Source organism: Siphateles boraxobius, unplaced genomic scaffold (assembly GCF_051911475.1).
Source record: "Siphateles boraxobius isolate OS27281-9 unplaced genomic scaffold, OSU_SipBor_1 77, whole genome shotgun sequence".
Taxonomy (NCBI): domain Eukaryota; kingdom Metazoa; phylum Chordata; class Actinopteri; order Cypriniformes; family Leuciscidae; genus Siphateles; species Siphateles boraxobius.
Window position 1 is genome coordinate 11,047,551 of NW_027509205.1, and position 17,698 is coordinate 11,065,248.

Here is a 17,698-nt window from a genome sequence, read left to right on the forward strand (position 1 = left end):
GTAGCATCTTTTATTGGTTATTGTATAGTCTAAATTAACTTATTGGAAAGAGTCGATGAAACGGAAATAAGAAAAAGGATTTATTACTGTATACCATTTATGTACATTATATTATCTAACCCACAAGTGGATTTTTTTTTAACATGTTTAAAATGCACATGGAATCTTAGGATCAAGAACTCCTATGCATCTGATTGAAAGCATTGTCTACCAAGTCTGAACTCTTATTATCAAGACTAAAATGGACAAACATGTCAGGGAATTTAGACTAAACTTTCTCTACAAAGCGGCAGTAACTACCGTCTGAAACTAGTATCGTTCAGAATCATCCAAATGCCTTTCCTCAAGTCTTAAGCACAAGTTAAAGTACATGTTTTACAAACAACTGCAAAATCCAAGTTGTGAGAAAAAAGCAAGCACAATATAAATAGTGGAACATTAGCCTTTACATTTCTAAGGACAGAATTCCCAGTGTATAATGTAGAGCACCATGGTATAACAAAATCAGTCATAACTATCATTTTAGTTATTCTTAATGCCACCCAACTCAACTGAATAATGCTTCTGTCATCAAACATATTCCAGCTACGCAGAGCAGATTCATATAATATGACCTTGAAAGTATAAAATGCATAGGTCAAACAGAAATGGACTGTAATAGAGCCTGCAATAGATTTAAAATGTTACACATAATACCGGACCCTTGTTCTCATCCAGCCATTCTACAAGCATTTCAGACCATGCCAAAGCTAATCTAGTCATTTTTCACACCTACTATTATACATATCCCATGGATTCCAGATAACCCTTCAGAACATCTGCAGGTTTTTGACTGATCAAGACATTGGTGCAAGTTAATAAAGGATGGAGGAAGTAGTGAATTTGGCTTTCTAGGGATGTGCTAGTGATACAATGTCACCATGTCCAACATTTGGTCTAGGCAAACCCCAACTGTAAATATGAGAAGGAAATGTTTAGTTGTAGTTTTAAATTAAACTGAATGACAACTCTTCGATGCAAAGCAGAGCAATATAAATGTTATAATGCAGGCAAATAGAGATGCATTATTTTGTGTGTTATCTGAAGTTGTACAAACTACTAAATCCCCAAAAGGACACTAACTGCAAACAAATAACAACAGTGCAGTTTAACATGCCAACATCCCAGAATAATAGGAATACAACATACTAAACGATCCCATTAAAATAACAGTTGAATTTTAACATACAAGTGGTAATGACTTTCCTTATGACAAAAATCGCTAATTTTCTCAAAATGCGGTTGGATAACAGCACTAAACATGTGCAATCATTCTAAAATGCATTCAGCAATCACAACACTGATTTAATGAACTCAGTTTAATAAAACAAAAGACATGCACACACACTCTCCCTGTGAAAAAGCATTTGAACCCAAAACCACATTGATGGTTTTGACATTTTTAACAAACGCAGCCTGAAGAAAGATAAATAAGCAGGCTGATTTTTACATGAGTAAATTATCTGCACTCCTTCATTTCTTCCACAGGAACAAAGAACTGCAATGCCACTTGGTCACACGGTCTCGGTGTGTCCGCTTTGCTACACTTAGCTTTGTACATGAATTGTTAGTCATAACAGGAGACAGTGTTATCCACATTCTCACAACAGCAGTAGAGCACTATATATAATCGTAGATTGACGCTGAAATATGACATACGGTGTATTAGTGAGGTTGAATAAATCAAATCTGAACACATTCTTTCATTCTCCATTTCGGACAAAAGTGGTGAAATAAAAACAATGATAAAATCAAAATGCCTGTCACAGTTCAATTGTCATACCTGCCAAAAAAACTAAAATAATTCAACAACAGTAGGTCCATGGAGGGAGGTTGCGCTGATATCAGCGGTTGGAGGCTCATCCATGATTGGGGATGTTGATGTTGGAGAAATGGAAAAGGGCTGGGACTCAGTAGTTTCGTCTTAGGTGGTGAGGTAGGCCTCGTCACAACTTTAGAAGGTTCAAAAAAGGGCTAAAACTGGCAGGCTGCTTTTGGCGCAAGTCTTTATTCACTTGTTCGTCTCTGCGGGGATCTGCAGTGTCCCACGCGTTTCAGATCTTAACGTCTTCTTGGACGCTGAGTTGCGAGAGAGTCTTCTTTATCCGCAGAGCCGTAAGCCGTGCCGCTCCGTTGGCATACCAACACTCCCGCATGATCTTTCCCATCACTCTCAGCGCCTGTGGAGAGAAAACACAAATCAAAATGAGTTTTCCAGGCTCTCTCACAAATATGCCTGCAAATCACAGCTGAATTTAATTAAAAGGCTGTATTTTTACATGGAACAGTCTCAAGAGGGCACGTGTAAAGCATATTGCACTCATAAATGGCTTTTTAAATTGGCAAGCACGTTTGTGGTGAATGCTACACCATCTTATTATGGTCTACTATCATCATCATTTACTAAAAGTCAAGTATTGACAGCAAACTATGGTTGGTCAATTACTGCAAATGTCAATTATATGACCTTTTATATAAGTGGGATTGTCTTGGGCACAATAAGCTAAAAAGAGTTTTATACCTCGTAGCTCTGCCACCAGTTGGGCACATTGGGCCGTAGTCTCTGGTCACAAACCACCTTCCTCATCTCTTCTATGGAGGGATCAGAGGGCACCAGATCATAGTAGGGAAGCTGGTAATCTTCATGGATGCCTGAGAAGATGGTCAAAACGTGAGCTTGTTTAGTGTTGAATGGCTCAATGCATCTAGATCTATATTATTTAGCATTACTGATCATGTGTAACAAAATATATCATAATTCCCAGTCCCAAGGGGAAAAAACATTGCATCTTAACTTCAATATGATACTTTTTAATCTCTAAATAGAAAATATAGTGCCTTACACACCCGAATCATTCGTAGATGGATTGGATAAAAGTAAAAAAACAGTCCTATAAATCCCACACATGCTTTAATATGAAAGTTTATTATCAATGTTTCAGTCATTCGACATTCCAATTCTAACTGAGATAAAACATTTTTTTCATCTCTAAAGTTGCTAATATCAACAAACAAGCTGTTATTCCAGAAGGAATGTTTATGTTTTTGCTCTCTTATGCTCACCAAGGAGGCATATATTTGATCTAAAATTATACAAATACAGAAACATTGTGAAATATAATTAAAATCTGAAATAAAGTTTCTATTTGAATGCATTTTAAAATGTAATTTATTCAAGCCATTACTCCAGTCTTCAGTGTCACACAATCCTTCAGAAATCAATCTAATATGCTGATTTGTGGCTCAAAAAAACATTTTATTAGCAATGTTTAAAACTGTCGTGTTGCCTAATATTTTTTGTGGCAACCGTGATACTTTTATCTTCAGGATTTATCGATGAATAGAAAGTCCAAGAGAACAGCATTTATTTCAAACAGAAATCTTTTGTAATATTATAAATGTCCTTTTGATTAATTGAATACATCCTTGCTTAATAGAAGTATGAAAATCTAACTGACCCCATTTCATTTGGCAGTTTCTAAACACTTTTTCACTCACAAATTGAATCATTTAAAAAATGGCAGACCACTATTCAGGCACTGAAGTGAGACGTGACCCCCAGAAGCTCTATGGCACCTACAGCCTGTGAAAGCACTGATTTAAAATATCATTTGTTAAGATCCTGTGGGTGGATAATTAGTCGGGCTCTTTGCAAGCTTCTTTTTCCTCACCTCCAGCATTACACCGTCGTGCAATCTCCCAGTATACCAGTCCCAAAGCGTAGATATCAGCACACTTGAAAGAATCAAAATGCTTCATGTTGATTGTTTCATCTAGTACCTCTGGGGCCATATATCTAAAAGGCAAAATAAATTCACATCAAGTAATGCAGTCTTAATGGTAACATTTACATAGCATCTGTTAACAGAATTTAGTAGATGTACCTTTTAGTGCCAACCCTCTGATTGGGGGCGATGTCTATAGTATCAGTGATGGACTCGTGCCGTACAGCGAGCCCCAGATCTGCTATGGCACAAGTACCATTCTTTTTCACCAGGATGTTTTTAGATTTTAGGTCACGATGTGCAATGCCTGGTTTCCCTGTGGGAGGAGACAATCTTGGTTTAGTTCGGTTTTGTGGGTACAGGATTTGAGAGAGATTACAGCTCATGTAACCGATGCATCAAATGTATTCATTCATAATTACCCTGTGTTCCCAAGATCTCCATGTGCAGATGTGCTAAGCCACTGGCTGCTGAGAGTGACAACTTAATCATTCCCTCGATAGTGACGGAGTAGTGGTTGAGATAATCAAATAATGAGCCATGTTCATGGTAGTCTGACACCAGCCACAACTGTGTCCATGTGCCATTGTCTAAAAAACGAAAAGTCAAAGCAAAGAGATTTAAGGGTTTGATCAAACGTTTAAGAGAGTGATTTGTTCCATTTGTAAAATTATATGTATAATAATTTATATATTTTATAATATTCAAGTAATCATGTTATTTATGATTTAAATTATTATGAATAATGATAATATTTACATAATATTAACATTTAAATATTAATGTTTAATTACATAATAAACTACAATATAATACCGATAGATAGATAGATAGATAGATAGATAGATAGATAGATAGATAGATAGTTAGATAGATAGATAGTTAGATAGATAAACATCTTACCTTTATTATCGGCAGCAATGAAGCCTAAGATGTTCTCATGACGGAGCATGATGGTCTGGTAAATCTCAGCCTCACGGAACCAGGAGCGCTCCTCTCTGGATGAGAAGATCTTCACAGCCACATCCCCTCCTCTCCATCTCCCCCTCCATACTTCCCCAAAGCGACCTTTACCTATGATCTCCTGCAAAACAATTGTCCTGGCCACTGTCCTCTGAACAAACAAGGGCAGACCTGCAATGAGAAAGCACATTAGCACATGAACAAAACACTTGTCAGATATGATGGAGAAGGATAAAGATGCAGCTTACCAGATCCTGAACCAGAGGTGGACAGATCGAAGATGAGATCCTGTAAGGTCTTGTCTTTGGCCAAGTACAGATGATCACAGGACGGATCCTCAACGTCGAGTCGCTGCCGGTGGTTATAGTTCCGTTGGTGGTACTGGAAACCGAGCACTCCAACGATAAGCAGCAAGCAAAAGAGGAAGACCGGGCCTGCTATCACTGCCACCAGCTCTACTGGACCCCAACTTCCCCCTTTACCTTCAGGAATCCCTGAAAGAGATGAGGAAATGCACATTACAGGCTGGACCTGTAGGGATGAACTGATATTAAGATTCTGTACGATACTGAAATTAGTTATTTTCATGTTGTAGCCGATAAGAGATAAATGGCCAATATTAAAACCAACTAAAATCAGTCCAGTCAACAGTTTTAAATGCTACAAGTGAATATAGACATCACAAAATTATAATACAGTATGAAAAATGTAAATTCATTTTGACATTTGCAAAACATTGCATTTAGAGATTAACTGTAACAGTAAGTGTTACAGAGGAAGGTAATGTAGGTGTAAGAATAAGGGGAAAATGCATACACAATTACATATCCTATTGGGCAGCATAAAAACTTTAATTTTGGCAGTTAACTGAAAGAGTACACACACACACACACACACACACATATATATATATATATATATATATATATATATAAAAAATACATAATTTGTAATGTTCTTGAAAGTAGCCTCTTATGCTCTCACAAAAGATAAAAAAAATAAATAAAAAAAAACACCACCACATCAAACCGGTAATATCGTCAAATATTAATAAAATAACTTTTCTATTTGAGTATATTTTGAAATATAATTTATTCCTCTGATGGCAAAGCTGAATTTTCAGCCGCCATTACTCTAGTGTCATCATTCAAATATGTGGATTAATATTTTTGTAGAAACCATGATACATTTTTTCAGGATTCTTTGATGAATAGAACTTTTAAAAGAACGACATTTATTTGAACTAAAAATCTTTTGTAATATTATACAGTCACTTTTGATCAATTGAATGCGTTCTTGCGGAGTAAAAAGAAAAATCTTACAGATCCCAAACTTTTGAACAGTAGTATAATTTAGCCTGTACTCCTACCGTTGGGAATCTGGAGGTTGATGCTGTTGCAGAAGTCTGTATAGCAGCAGTGCGTGTTGAGCAGGCCTTTGGCACTCAGGCAGTAGACGGGCTGTCCAGGTGGAACCAGGCTGACCCTAGGGAGGCAGATCCGTACTTGCCGCTCCTCCTGACCATTGATGTGGGACGTAGAGGTCATGCAGGCCCCATCTGTCTCGCACACATATCCGGTGTTCTCACATGCCGTGCAATTACACTTAAGAGCTAGAGAAGAAGAGAGAGATTAAAATTTAAAATATGACTCTAAATAACTGCAATATTTGTTCATTGTAATGTCAGGTCATTAATGAGGATGCATTCAATTCTTCCTTCAGCGGATGCTTTAAGTGAACTGTGTTAACGTAAAATATCCTCCAGAGGGCAAGCAAGACCAATTTAAGGAAATGAAAACACTGCATACAGAGCTTCTGCCTGACTTGCCTTACTCAGGGTTCAATTCGCAACTAAACAACATAACATGAAACTGAATCCGCCACTGCAGATGAACCCAAACAGACTGTGTACAGCAGAAGCTAACATGGGATGGCCTGATTTGGACCCCCCACTGCAGCACCTTTATATCAGCAGAACATATTCACAGACTGTTATTTGTCATAGCAACAAATAAATATATATATATATATATATATATATATATATATGTGCCATACTACAGAATTGGTTCAAAGTCAGAGTTGACTTTTAAAAAAAGCCATTTAAAAAAAATTCACAGGTAAATCAATAACAATTTTAACAATATTTGAAGTGTGGTTAATAAGATTTGTTGTATTTTGAATCCAATCTTTCTTTGTAAAAGGCATTAAGTTAATCATACGGATTTCAAAGTTAAGGATTCATTAGTTTGAATATACATTGAACCAAACACTATAATAACATCTTAGTTGATAATTCAAAGTACTTTATTTTAGACAAAACATCCCATGTTTCAGTCGTGACGGCACATTTTCGATAGTGACAGTAATGTTTTAGCGACCACATTACATTAGAGAATTTTAACTCACATGCTAAAACATTAGTAAAACATACTAAGACACCAATGATTTGCATAACTGTACAACAACTTTGTTTATTTCCCCAAAATAAATGATTATGTGTTCCCTTTTGTCACTACCAAAACAATGATGACATGTTTCGGTCATGACTGTTTCGGTACTGTCAATTTGAAAAACTTGTTGAGCCTAGCTCAAAGATGCTGATCAGCACATGGTTAACTAGCACAGTTCTGAACCATTGTACACACACAAAAACTACATTTTATGGAATAACACCCAAAAAAGATTGCTTATTTGCTTAAAAAAAAGGCAAAAAAGTGACATTCCTTAAAGTTACACAGATTTTCAGACTTTTGAACACATTTCCCTCAAAATGATGGTACCTCTCTACAATGAAAGAGAGGCTATGAGAGAGAGGGACACAGGAATATTTCCTGATCAAAAATGTAGGGGTGTGGTTCAAATCAGTCTCTGACAGTCTCAAATACACACTGTTTCGGTATGGTAGTGACATGAAAATGCGGGTCACATTTTGTTTTTACATAAAGTTTCATGATTTAAAAAGAAATGTTTTTGTAACTTCACATTTCAATTTCATTTTCACAAGTTGAAATTTAGGGGTTAGGGTTCAGGACAGCCACCTCCCAATTGAAAGTACTCAAATTATTTATATATACACTCACCTAAAGGATTATTAGGAACACCTGTTCAATTTCTCATTAATGCAATTATCGAATCAACCAATCACATGGCAGTTGCTTCAATGCATTTAGGGGTGTGGTCCTGGTCAAGACAATCTCCTGAACTCCAAACTGAATGTCAGAATGGGAAAGAAAGGTGATTTAAGCAATTTTGAGCTTGGCATGGTTGTTGGTGCCAGACGGGCCGGTCTGAGTATTTCACAATCTGCTCAGTTACTAGGATTTTCACGCACAACCATTTGTAAGGTTTACAAAGAATGGTGTGAAAAGGGAAAAACATCCAGTATGCGGCAGTCCTGTGGGCGAAAATGCCTGGTTGATGCTAGAGGTCAGAGGAGAATGGGCCGACTGATTCAAGCTGATAGAAGAGCATCTTTGACTGAAATAACCACTCGTTACAACCAAGGTATGCAGCAAAGCATTTGTGAAGCTACAACACGCACAACCTTGAGGCGGATGGGCTACAACAGCAGAAGACCCCACCGGGTACCACTCATCTCCACTACAAATAGGAAAAAGAGGCTACAATTTGCAAGAGCTCACCAAAATTGGACAGTTGAACACTGGAAAAAATTTTGCCTGGTCTGATGAGTCTCGATTTCTGTTGAGACATTCAGATGGTAGAGTCAGAATTTGGCGTAAACAGAATGAGAACATGGATCCATCATGCCTTGTTACCACTGTGCAGGCTGGTGGTGATGGTGTAATGGTGTGGTGGTTGTTTTCTTGGCACACTTTAGGCCCCTTAGTGCCAATTGGGCATCGTTTAAATGCCACGGCCTACCTGAGCATTGTTTCTGACCATGTCCATCCCTTTATGGCCACCATGTACCCATCCTCTGATGGCTACTTCCAGCAGGATAATGCACCATGTCACAAAGCTCGAATCATTTCAAATTGGTTTCTTGAACATGACAATGAGTTCACTGTACTAAAATGGCCCCTACAGTCACCAGATCTCAACCCAATAGAGCATCTTTGGGATGTGGTGGAACGGGAGCTTCGTGCCCTGGATGTGCATCCCACAAATCTCCATCAACTGCAAGATGCTATCCTATCAATATGGGCCAACATTTCTAAAGAATGCTTGCAGCACCTTGTTGAATCAATGCCAAGTAGAAATAAGGAAATCTGAAGGCGAAAGGGGGTCAAAAACAGTATTAGTATGGTTTTCCTAATAATCCTTTAGGTGAGTGTATAACAAGCTTACTTATATTTTAAATATTATTGTGGGATTCAATAGATAATAGAAGGATCTTAGTAAACATCTAGAATTTGCACACTCACACAAAAACATGCAAAAATCAAAAGGCTCTCAAGTCTCTAGATATGGCTCGGGTGCTTCCTTCAATATCTATAGCACTGGTTTCTCAACAAGGGATCTTAAAATGGTTTGTTAAAATATAATTCTTACAATTATTTATTTAAATTGTAAATTAATTAAAATACTAAAAAAAAATATATAAAAAAAACACTAAAAATAAATAACGGACATCATATTTTGGAGTGTATTTGTATTACAACAGAAAGCTTAGATAGGGAACTTGAATATTTTGAACAACTATTGGGTCTATTTGATTTTATCATGAGACAAAATATAAAGTTGCTTAGAAAAATAAACACTTTGACATATATAGCCTACTCTTTTCACTAAAATATCTAAAAATCAAAATTGTTTATTTATCCATCGACAAGGCTGTTAAATTTTGATATTGACACTTTTGTTCATCAACCAGCTCGGCAAGGTTAAGAGTCAATGCTGGAAAGATCAAAATGTCATCCAATTTATTAAAATGTTACTAACTAGAGACCACTATATATGTTTACATCCAATAATTTGAATCAATCGGAAAGAATCCAGATTCTTACACATTACAGGACGTAATGTCACCCGATGCGACCCAGGGCTACTTGTTTTTTCTCGTCATAAGAGCTACTTTTAAGAGCCATTACAGTTTGGTACAGGCATCAGATGTCTACCGAATATTTGCAACTGTTTTGACTGATTTGCACATTTTTTCAGTTCTCAGCTGGTCATAATGTCATCATATGTACGCACATATAACGAGCACTTTTAGCCCAGCACACAGGCAGCATTGTTTTGGATGTTCGGTAAATTACGTCACAAAAAAAGTTTTTTATTTTTTTTATCTTTAGGTTGGATCTTAAAAATGACAGTGTGAACGAATGGGACTAAATGTATTATTTTCTTCTTTTCTTGTTGGTCTGGACCAAAAGAACCAAACTACAAATGTGAACACACCCAAAGATTACTAAGGTCCCATGTAGTCCTTTTTGTTTTCATTAGCAACAACATGATCTCAAAAGCCTGCGGGCATAGACATCATTTATATTCAGGTGCATTCAAATGATCACCGTGACAGAGGACCATATCGCCTTTTGTAACCATTTTAGATCCGTCATCACTATCAGTTATATTTGTGTCTCTACAGCAAGTCAGACAAACTAAGACAGGATATAATGACTGCTGGTACACAGAATGCCGAGGGTGACCGAGGTCATGACACCAGGGGTGGCATTCACACTTTACCGGCGCCCCTGATTTTATCCGAGCCGCATACAATGGCAGGCCACTTAAGACAAATTGCAGTGGTTTTAAAATAACAGGACTTCAGAAGCTTGACGGCTGATCACAACAGGGCCAACCGAGTGACAAACAGCACTTTAAAGCCCAGGCTTTTCTGGGCGTCCCTGTCAAGAATGTTCTATTCTAATACTCTCATTTCAATGCTTTTCTTTCACCTTTCCCACATTCAGGCCTCTGTTTTTACCTTGTACTCCTACTGTCACTCATCTCACTCCAGAAACACTTAATTAATCTGACTCACTACACTCCCTCCCACAGTTTTTCACACACAGGTTTTATTGCACAAATCATGACATGCAAGTGACTGAACCACACCCTTCTGAACAAGAGTCGACTTCACTTTTTCACCATGTGTGTGGGGAGGGGTGTATGTCAAGTGTCATAGAGCAAGAGAGGGAGTGCGAGAGTGTGTTTGTGTACTCTTTATAAATCTTATAAAGGCTGTGATCTAACAGACACCGAAGCGCACTGCCAGTAACCGTTAGTGGAGCGGATCCAAGTCAACTGAAGTTCACATGCACAAGGAATTTCCTGCAGATTACACGGAGGTAACCAGGCCCTGATAACGGGAGAAAAACAACCTGGTGCCATAATAACCCTCTAATGGAGCACACACGATATCATTAAATCACAGGGCAGCAAATAGAATGACTGTAATTGCCTCATTGCGTTTTCTCAGAACCCTTTAGCAAGACACTGTGTAGTTATCACTTTAATCAAAATCAGGATAACTATACTTACAGCTGAAGGGTGTCTTTTCATGTTAAAAAATATTCCAAGTTATGCTCAATCAACAGCACCAGAGGCAAAATGTCGATTAGGTAAGTAAAGTTGTGAGTAAAGTCACAAGACGTAAACATTATGAGCATTAACATGTTTTTTATTGTGGGGGGAAAGAACACTAACCTTTTCTGTGTAATGCTAGATCTAATTTTACAATGGCAAATTTTACAATTTTATGTGAGGTTTTGTAGTCATGGCAACAAAACGCCTTATACCATGAACACAAGTTTTAACAGAACACTTAATGTAAGTGCTTTTAAATAATTAAAAGCTTCTCATTTCTGTTTTGAAATTCTCTTAAAAACAGCCCCATTCACTTCTATTGAAAGAGCTTCACCATAATGTAGAATTTGTTGTGGTAAAGATTATGCCATAAATCTAATATGCAGAGACAGTTATAAGTAACCATTTGTAGGCTGATTTGCAGATTCTGACCTGACTCTTTCCACTCAAATTCCTGCAATACGGTCTGCAAAACTTCAAAAAGACAAATCAAAGTTTATGCAAAGCCAGTTGACAGAACGGAGTGAGTGGCTCCAAACCTGCGGAAAGGGAGCGTGAGCGGTTCAAGCCAAGCGAGGTCTTGTATGTGCATAATTGGTGGCCTTACACTGGCTCTTTGTGTGGAGATTAAGGGGACATGAGGAGGGATTGGGCGGGCTGTGTCTGGACAAAGGATGGGAGTGGGCTGTGCAGTGGAGGATGGGGCAGTTACTGTTAGAGTGGCTGGGGGGTAGGGGACTCCCCTGACATGCTTTTAAGAGCTGCCGTTGAAACAGATATGCCAGGACAGAACACAGAGGTAACAGAGGGCGACTTACAGAACCCCCAGCTGTGATGGGATTTCGGCCGAGAGACTAGCTACGACAGACCTTAAAACCCTAGTCTAGACTTGGCTTAACCCAACAGAAAGAGGGGAATTCAGTAAAGGACAACATCAAAACCTCACTGCCAGTGTGAAGTTCCTATCATTCCATTCTTGTTTAGACAGGAAATGAAATCCATTGCGGCAAGACGTGAATGAAATCGTTGCAATTAACAGTGTGCTTGGTTGATCAGAGCCTGGCTGATGGAAAGTCTTTAGTCAACGGTGAAACCACAAACAACTTCACATTACTGGTACTGTGACTAAATCCTTCACTATGGAACAAAAATTTCACAACCTCTCCTTCAAGAGTACTGACTTTCCACATTGGGGTCAAAGCAAGGATTAAGAGCTCACAGGGTTTGTGGTTTAAACACTCAGACGCAAATATTGCCCCCCACGACACAAACAGTCCTCTCATATCTATTACAAATGGACGGCCAGAGCGGTGCTTGTCTCTCATTGGAGGCATTATCTCTTGCTTCACCTCCTCTGGATAATGAAAGCCCATCATCCTCCTCTTCTAGCAGGATGCCAGGGGCTACTGAGAGCGGGCAGACTGAGAGAGTGCAGTTACCCAAGATGGATAGAGCTGAAATGAGATCCATTGAGCACCCAGACAGGGAGCTGATTAAGACATGCCGACGCCACCAGACAGAGCACACACACACACACACACGCACACACACACACACCCACGCACACACAGACGCACAAAATCAATGCAGTGAAAGGAAGGGGAGCTTCTTTAGAACCCTCATGGTCAAATTACTCATCTGGTCCAGAGAAACGAATGTCTCTTCGTCATCCCCCACCAACCCCACACATACATCCCCCCCCCCCCCCCCCCCCCGCAAACATCCAGGGTTTTTTTCTCTTTCAAAACCATTTTCATGTGAAAAAATAATACAGTTCTTCTGAAAAATACTAGAAGGAGTGCATAGTTACTCTAGATTAAGATTTTTCAATGTTTTTGAAAGAAGTCTTATCCTCACCAAGGCTGCATTTATTTAATCATAAATATAGTAAAACAGACATTTTAAATTGTACTGGTAATATTACTGTTTTTTGAATATATTTTAAAATGTAATTTATTACTGTGATGGCAAAGCTGAATTTTTTATCAGCCAACTCCATTCTTCAGTGTCACATGTTCCTTCAGAAATCATTATAATATGCTGATTTGCTGCCTTCTTATTATTATTATCAATGTTGAAAACAGTCTTTGTTGCCTAAAAATATAACGTTCTATGTCATTTCTGACACTTTTAATCAATTTAATGCAGGACTAATAAAAGTAATAATTTCTTCTTTTTTTTTTACTTAAACTTTTGGACGGTATAGCATAGTATGGAATTGGATAGTCTATACACGGTTTATATGCCATACAATAACAGTTCATCGTTGGTCTATTCTGTACACAAAACTATCGTAAAATATATAGTGCACAAATCACCATAGTAAAATATGGTGCTTTTTTTTGGAACTTGACAGACATGGTCAGAAACTGTTGAGCTACATAATGACTCTTCCAAAAAAAAAGTCTACTATTCTGTCTGATGGAAAAATTAATGCTATACAGGTTTGGAATGACATGAGGGTGAGTAAACAATGACACAATTATCCCTTTAAGCTTATAATACAAATTACCCTTATTTTTAAGAAAATTATGAAAGACAATATTTTTTAGTACTAAGGGGGAAAAAAAGTCAATTAAATGTACTATTTCTAAACAAGCACTGTAATGTAGGTCACACAAAGGTCTATCTCTCTATGTAATCGGCACTGCCCGCAGGCCATTCGGGTCATTAGCAAGGTCATTAATGAAGCAGAGACCAGCTTCATTCGGCTGTGACCGTGGACTCAACCCCACCAGCCGGCTTCCCCAGACACACACACACACTCCCCATGAACCCACATATCTTTCTTTGGTACACTTTCCGTACTGTGATCTTATATACAAGCACACACATGCAAAATATGGCTTGATGTGCTCCCTTTCATTTCCATAACAGCACTCTCACAGCACCTGGGGGCCTCCTGTCATACGGGCTTCAAACGTCTGCTCCTTCCTGCCTGCACAACACAAGTTCAGGGCCTTTGTGGTTCAGAACATCCATTATATTTTTATACATTAACAAACACTTGAAATTGCGAAAGTACTTTTGTTATAGAGACTTAACTCACTTTTTCCACTTTGGCACTGCAGTTATGAGGAGTGGGAACACATTAATAATTTCTTGTAAGCAAGTGAGTCACTCATAAAATGTAAGTTTGAATGGCTTAATTCACCATTCCTGGAGCGTTTTTCACCAAACGTAAATGTGGAGGAGCTGGGACTTGGAGCATGTATAATGTTTGGTCTGTGTGAAGGGAAAAGAAAAATGTGGGAAAGAATGAAAGATGATGAAAGCGACGCACCCTGCCTCACGGCTGTCTGCCTAGCTCACAGTGCCCATATCACATTGCTGTTGTTTTCTCACACAGGCCTGCGAGAAGCGTCACACGGACATCTAGAAACTCAAAGACTTGCGACAAGCCAGTTTATCAAAAACAAACAAAAAACAGCATGCTTACTGAGAAACTAGGCAGTCATACTACAAGTCCAGAATCTTAGAGCCCCCGGTTTCAACAGCACTACAGTGGAATAATTACCATAACGCGGCTGGAGTCGCCAATCTGTTTAATTTCCACTAGTCTGTGTCCAACTACCGGCAGCTGTGCAAACCCATCACTGGCAGCCCGAAGGCGCCTCTCGCGCTACAATCCGTTCAGTGTAGAGTCTGACATTGAGGCGACCCTGTCAGACGTACTACAGGTGGGATCTGTCTGTTTAGCATTTCCTATCAAGCCCTATTGGAGCATTTGGCAGCATTTTGTGCAACAACCATTTGCGAACAGTGGGAGCGATGCTTCTTGGAAAAAGATGAGTCACCAATTAGAGATCACAGATTGCTTAACTTTTTTTAAATTTGTAGATGAAAATGGCCCCTGCTGTGATACATTTCATTACACAGTCTTCCTTGAGCAGAGCAAGTCACAACAAGACATTTTTTCAAATTTTAAACACTCTTGCATTAGTAAAATGCATTAGTATTCTAGTTATGATAACCATACAAAAAAGGTGGCTAAGTATTCATACCATTTTGTTGGCTTCTCAGTATAATCTGAAGAGCGTCACACTGATTCACACAGTTTTGTCCTTCCAGAAAATCTCACCAGTGCATAAACAGTTATCGTGCTGTGCTATGCAACCACAGACATGTTTATTTGTGCTTTGGATGTAAGCACCATCAGTTTGCCATACAAAAGAAAGGCAGACTCCCTTGACAGGCCACTGAATAGGGCTCATTGCCCACATTTCCATTACAAAGGACCAGACTCCAAAACTGACTTCAGTCTGAACTTGCTGAACGACTAGCTTCCCATCGTACTCTATGACAGAATTATACTTGCCAGGGGTTATAAAAGCACAAATTTCGTTTTCTAGAACCATTGCAATTTAGAAATAGTCCAAATTGTCAATATTTTAGGCCTTATGGCTCGGTAGTCATGGGGGTCAATGAGGACTGTTTCAATGCTGATTTATGTTAAGAAACGCAAACAGACTGTTTTGTAAACAGGGTATACCACAGCAAATGATGTACTAACAACATTTATGAAATAATCGAACACATAACTACAAATAAGGGCCGTCATTTTTAAACAAATCATTGGAATTCATGTAGAGCTAAAGTACATGTCACAACTAGCAATGGGAAGTCAGATTCATTTCTGTGAATCGGTACTTTTGAACATTCCTCTGAACTGAAAAGTTCTCTTTTTTAATTGAAACTGTATAAAATTAAAGTCACAGAAACGACAATCATCTAGCCTACACCACATAACAGTAATAAAAACAAAATCAGTTATTTACTAACTCAATTTAATTTCAATTTTAAACACTTTTCTTATTAGGTTCTTTAAAGTTACAAAACAAATCAGTAAGAAAATAAAAGATTGTGAGAAAATCAGTAAGATTATACAAGATCCGAATCAAGAGCACGATTCATTTACGAATAGAATGAGAACGCTCTTCACAACATGCGACCAACCAGGGAAGGTTGGCATTGCAAGGCCTATAATAAATGTAAGTTTTGCAACATCTGACGTGAGTTCTTTGAAGTCCTGTGAAATAGTGGAGGTTTGGCCATAAACTAACGTTATATGCCACAATTCACCTCACCTAAATTCGCCTTTGTGCGAATAGTATTTTAACGAAAGGTAAATATGCATTTAATTTGTAATGACAGCAGGCCTGTATCTAATCAGAGGTTGGTTTTGTCAGTGTGTGAAACATATATATATATATATATATAACACAGAGAGAGACGCCTATTTAGACCTCTATAAGAGTAGGCTATATTTGGTTAAATTAACTAGGGACAGCAAAACATACTCGCGTGGTTATATCTTACACAAATTTCTAAAATGATAAATACAAGTATAAGTCACGGGCATTAGAAAATATAAAACTAGTTCTATACAAGGTATATTTAGGCTACAGATGACTGGTTTACAGCGCCATGATGAGCGCCAGGCTGCCCCGTCCAGCACAGCACAGCCTGGCCACACTCTCTCTCCACACACCAGCAGCCTATCAAATAAATAAATAAATACACAGAGAGGTGACACACACACACAAACACCCGACTCACCATCGCCGACCGCTATTAATCCACACAGGGCGAGTAGCGCTACAGCAGTTCGTCGTGGAAGCATGATTGCAAGATTCCCATCTCTTAGCATTAATGCATTCGTTTTGCGTGATATTGACAAGCGAGCGAGACTTCCAACACAACCACAAACCAACCAACCATACACAGCCTGGCAGGCTCTGCTAGACAATAGTGGGTTAAAGGGGTGTGCCTAGATTTAAAGGGGAGGGCTACACGCCTGAGCTCCTTTGTTGTGGTGAAATGTCTCTTTACAAGGACTCATTTGTGAATTGGCCTGATGGTCCTGTCTGCAGTTAAGGTCTCATCAGTATTGTTTTTGATTGATTCCATGTCGTATTTTATGTTCAAGAAATTTAGGAAAATATAAATTTTTTAATGTACTGTGATAAAACGGATTACAAAACAAGAAAAACGGTTTATGTAAGGAATTATTCTGTACAGAATGTTCAGACGTAGCCTACTAATTTTCTCAAAAAAGGTGTTTTTCCTGCTCTTTAACTCAAAATATGGGTCAACACTCCCAGATACAAAAACAATGTTTCCTATATTTTACAATATTATAACAAATAATGTTATATTTTTTTATAATATAATATTATTCTAAATCATCTTGAATTTAAACTGATTTCAAACTGATTTTCCCTTTCATCTATACATTGTAACCATGTAAAATTGTAAATCTGACCGAAAATCTAATATTGTTGATAAAATAACCATATTTGTGGTCAATTTGTGAACTCATGTTTGTTAAATACAGGAGACATTTTGTAATACTTAGAAAGAGAGAAATTAGTTAAAATGACAAAACATCTTTTAACAGCTGTGTGACGGAGTTGGGATATGGCCAACATAAAATATGGGTACAATCACTTTAATAACGTTTTAAAAAACCTCCT

The 17,698-nt window shown here is 38.1% G+C and overlaps 1 protein-coding gene across 1 annotated transcript; it reads right to left on the reverse strand.

The window, feature by feature from the left end:
* Positions 1–67: 67 nt before the first annotated feature.
* acvr1ba (activin A receptor type 1Ba) lies at positions 68–17,038 on the reverse strand. The gene is made up of 9 exons (XM_077219098.1): positions 16,782–17,038; positions 6,097–6,339; positions 4,976–5,221; positions 4,668–4,898; positions 4,187–4,354; positions 3,924–4,080; positions 3,711–3,835; positions 2,561–2,691; positions 68–2,219 (listed from the first exon to the last, which is right to left on the reverse strand). The coding sequence occupies exons 1-9, from the start codon at positions 16,870–16,872 to the stop codon at positions 2,094–2,096; spliced, it is 1,518 nt and encodes a 505-aa protein (XP_077075213.1). The 5' UTR covers positions 16,873–17,038; the 3' UTR covers positions 68–2,093.
* Positions 17,039–17,698: the final 660 nt, after the last annotated feature.

Coding starts and splice junctions, on each gene's coding strand:
- acvr1ba (XM_077219098.1), bottom strand. CDS start 16,872: ATGCTAAGAGATGGGAATCTTGCAATCATGCTTCCACGACGAACTGCT. Junction 5,222..6,096: donor CAACCTCCAGATTCCCAACG/GTAGGAGTACAG, acceptor CATCTCTTTCAG/GGATTCCTGAAGGTAAAGGG. Junction 2,692..3,710: donor ACGACGGTGTAATGCTGGAG/GTGAGGAAAAAG, acceptor CCATCTTCTCAG/GCATCCATGAAGATTACCAG.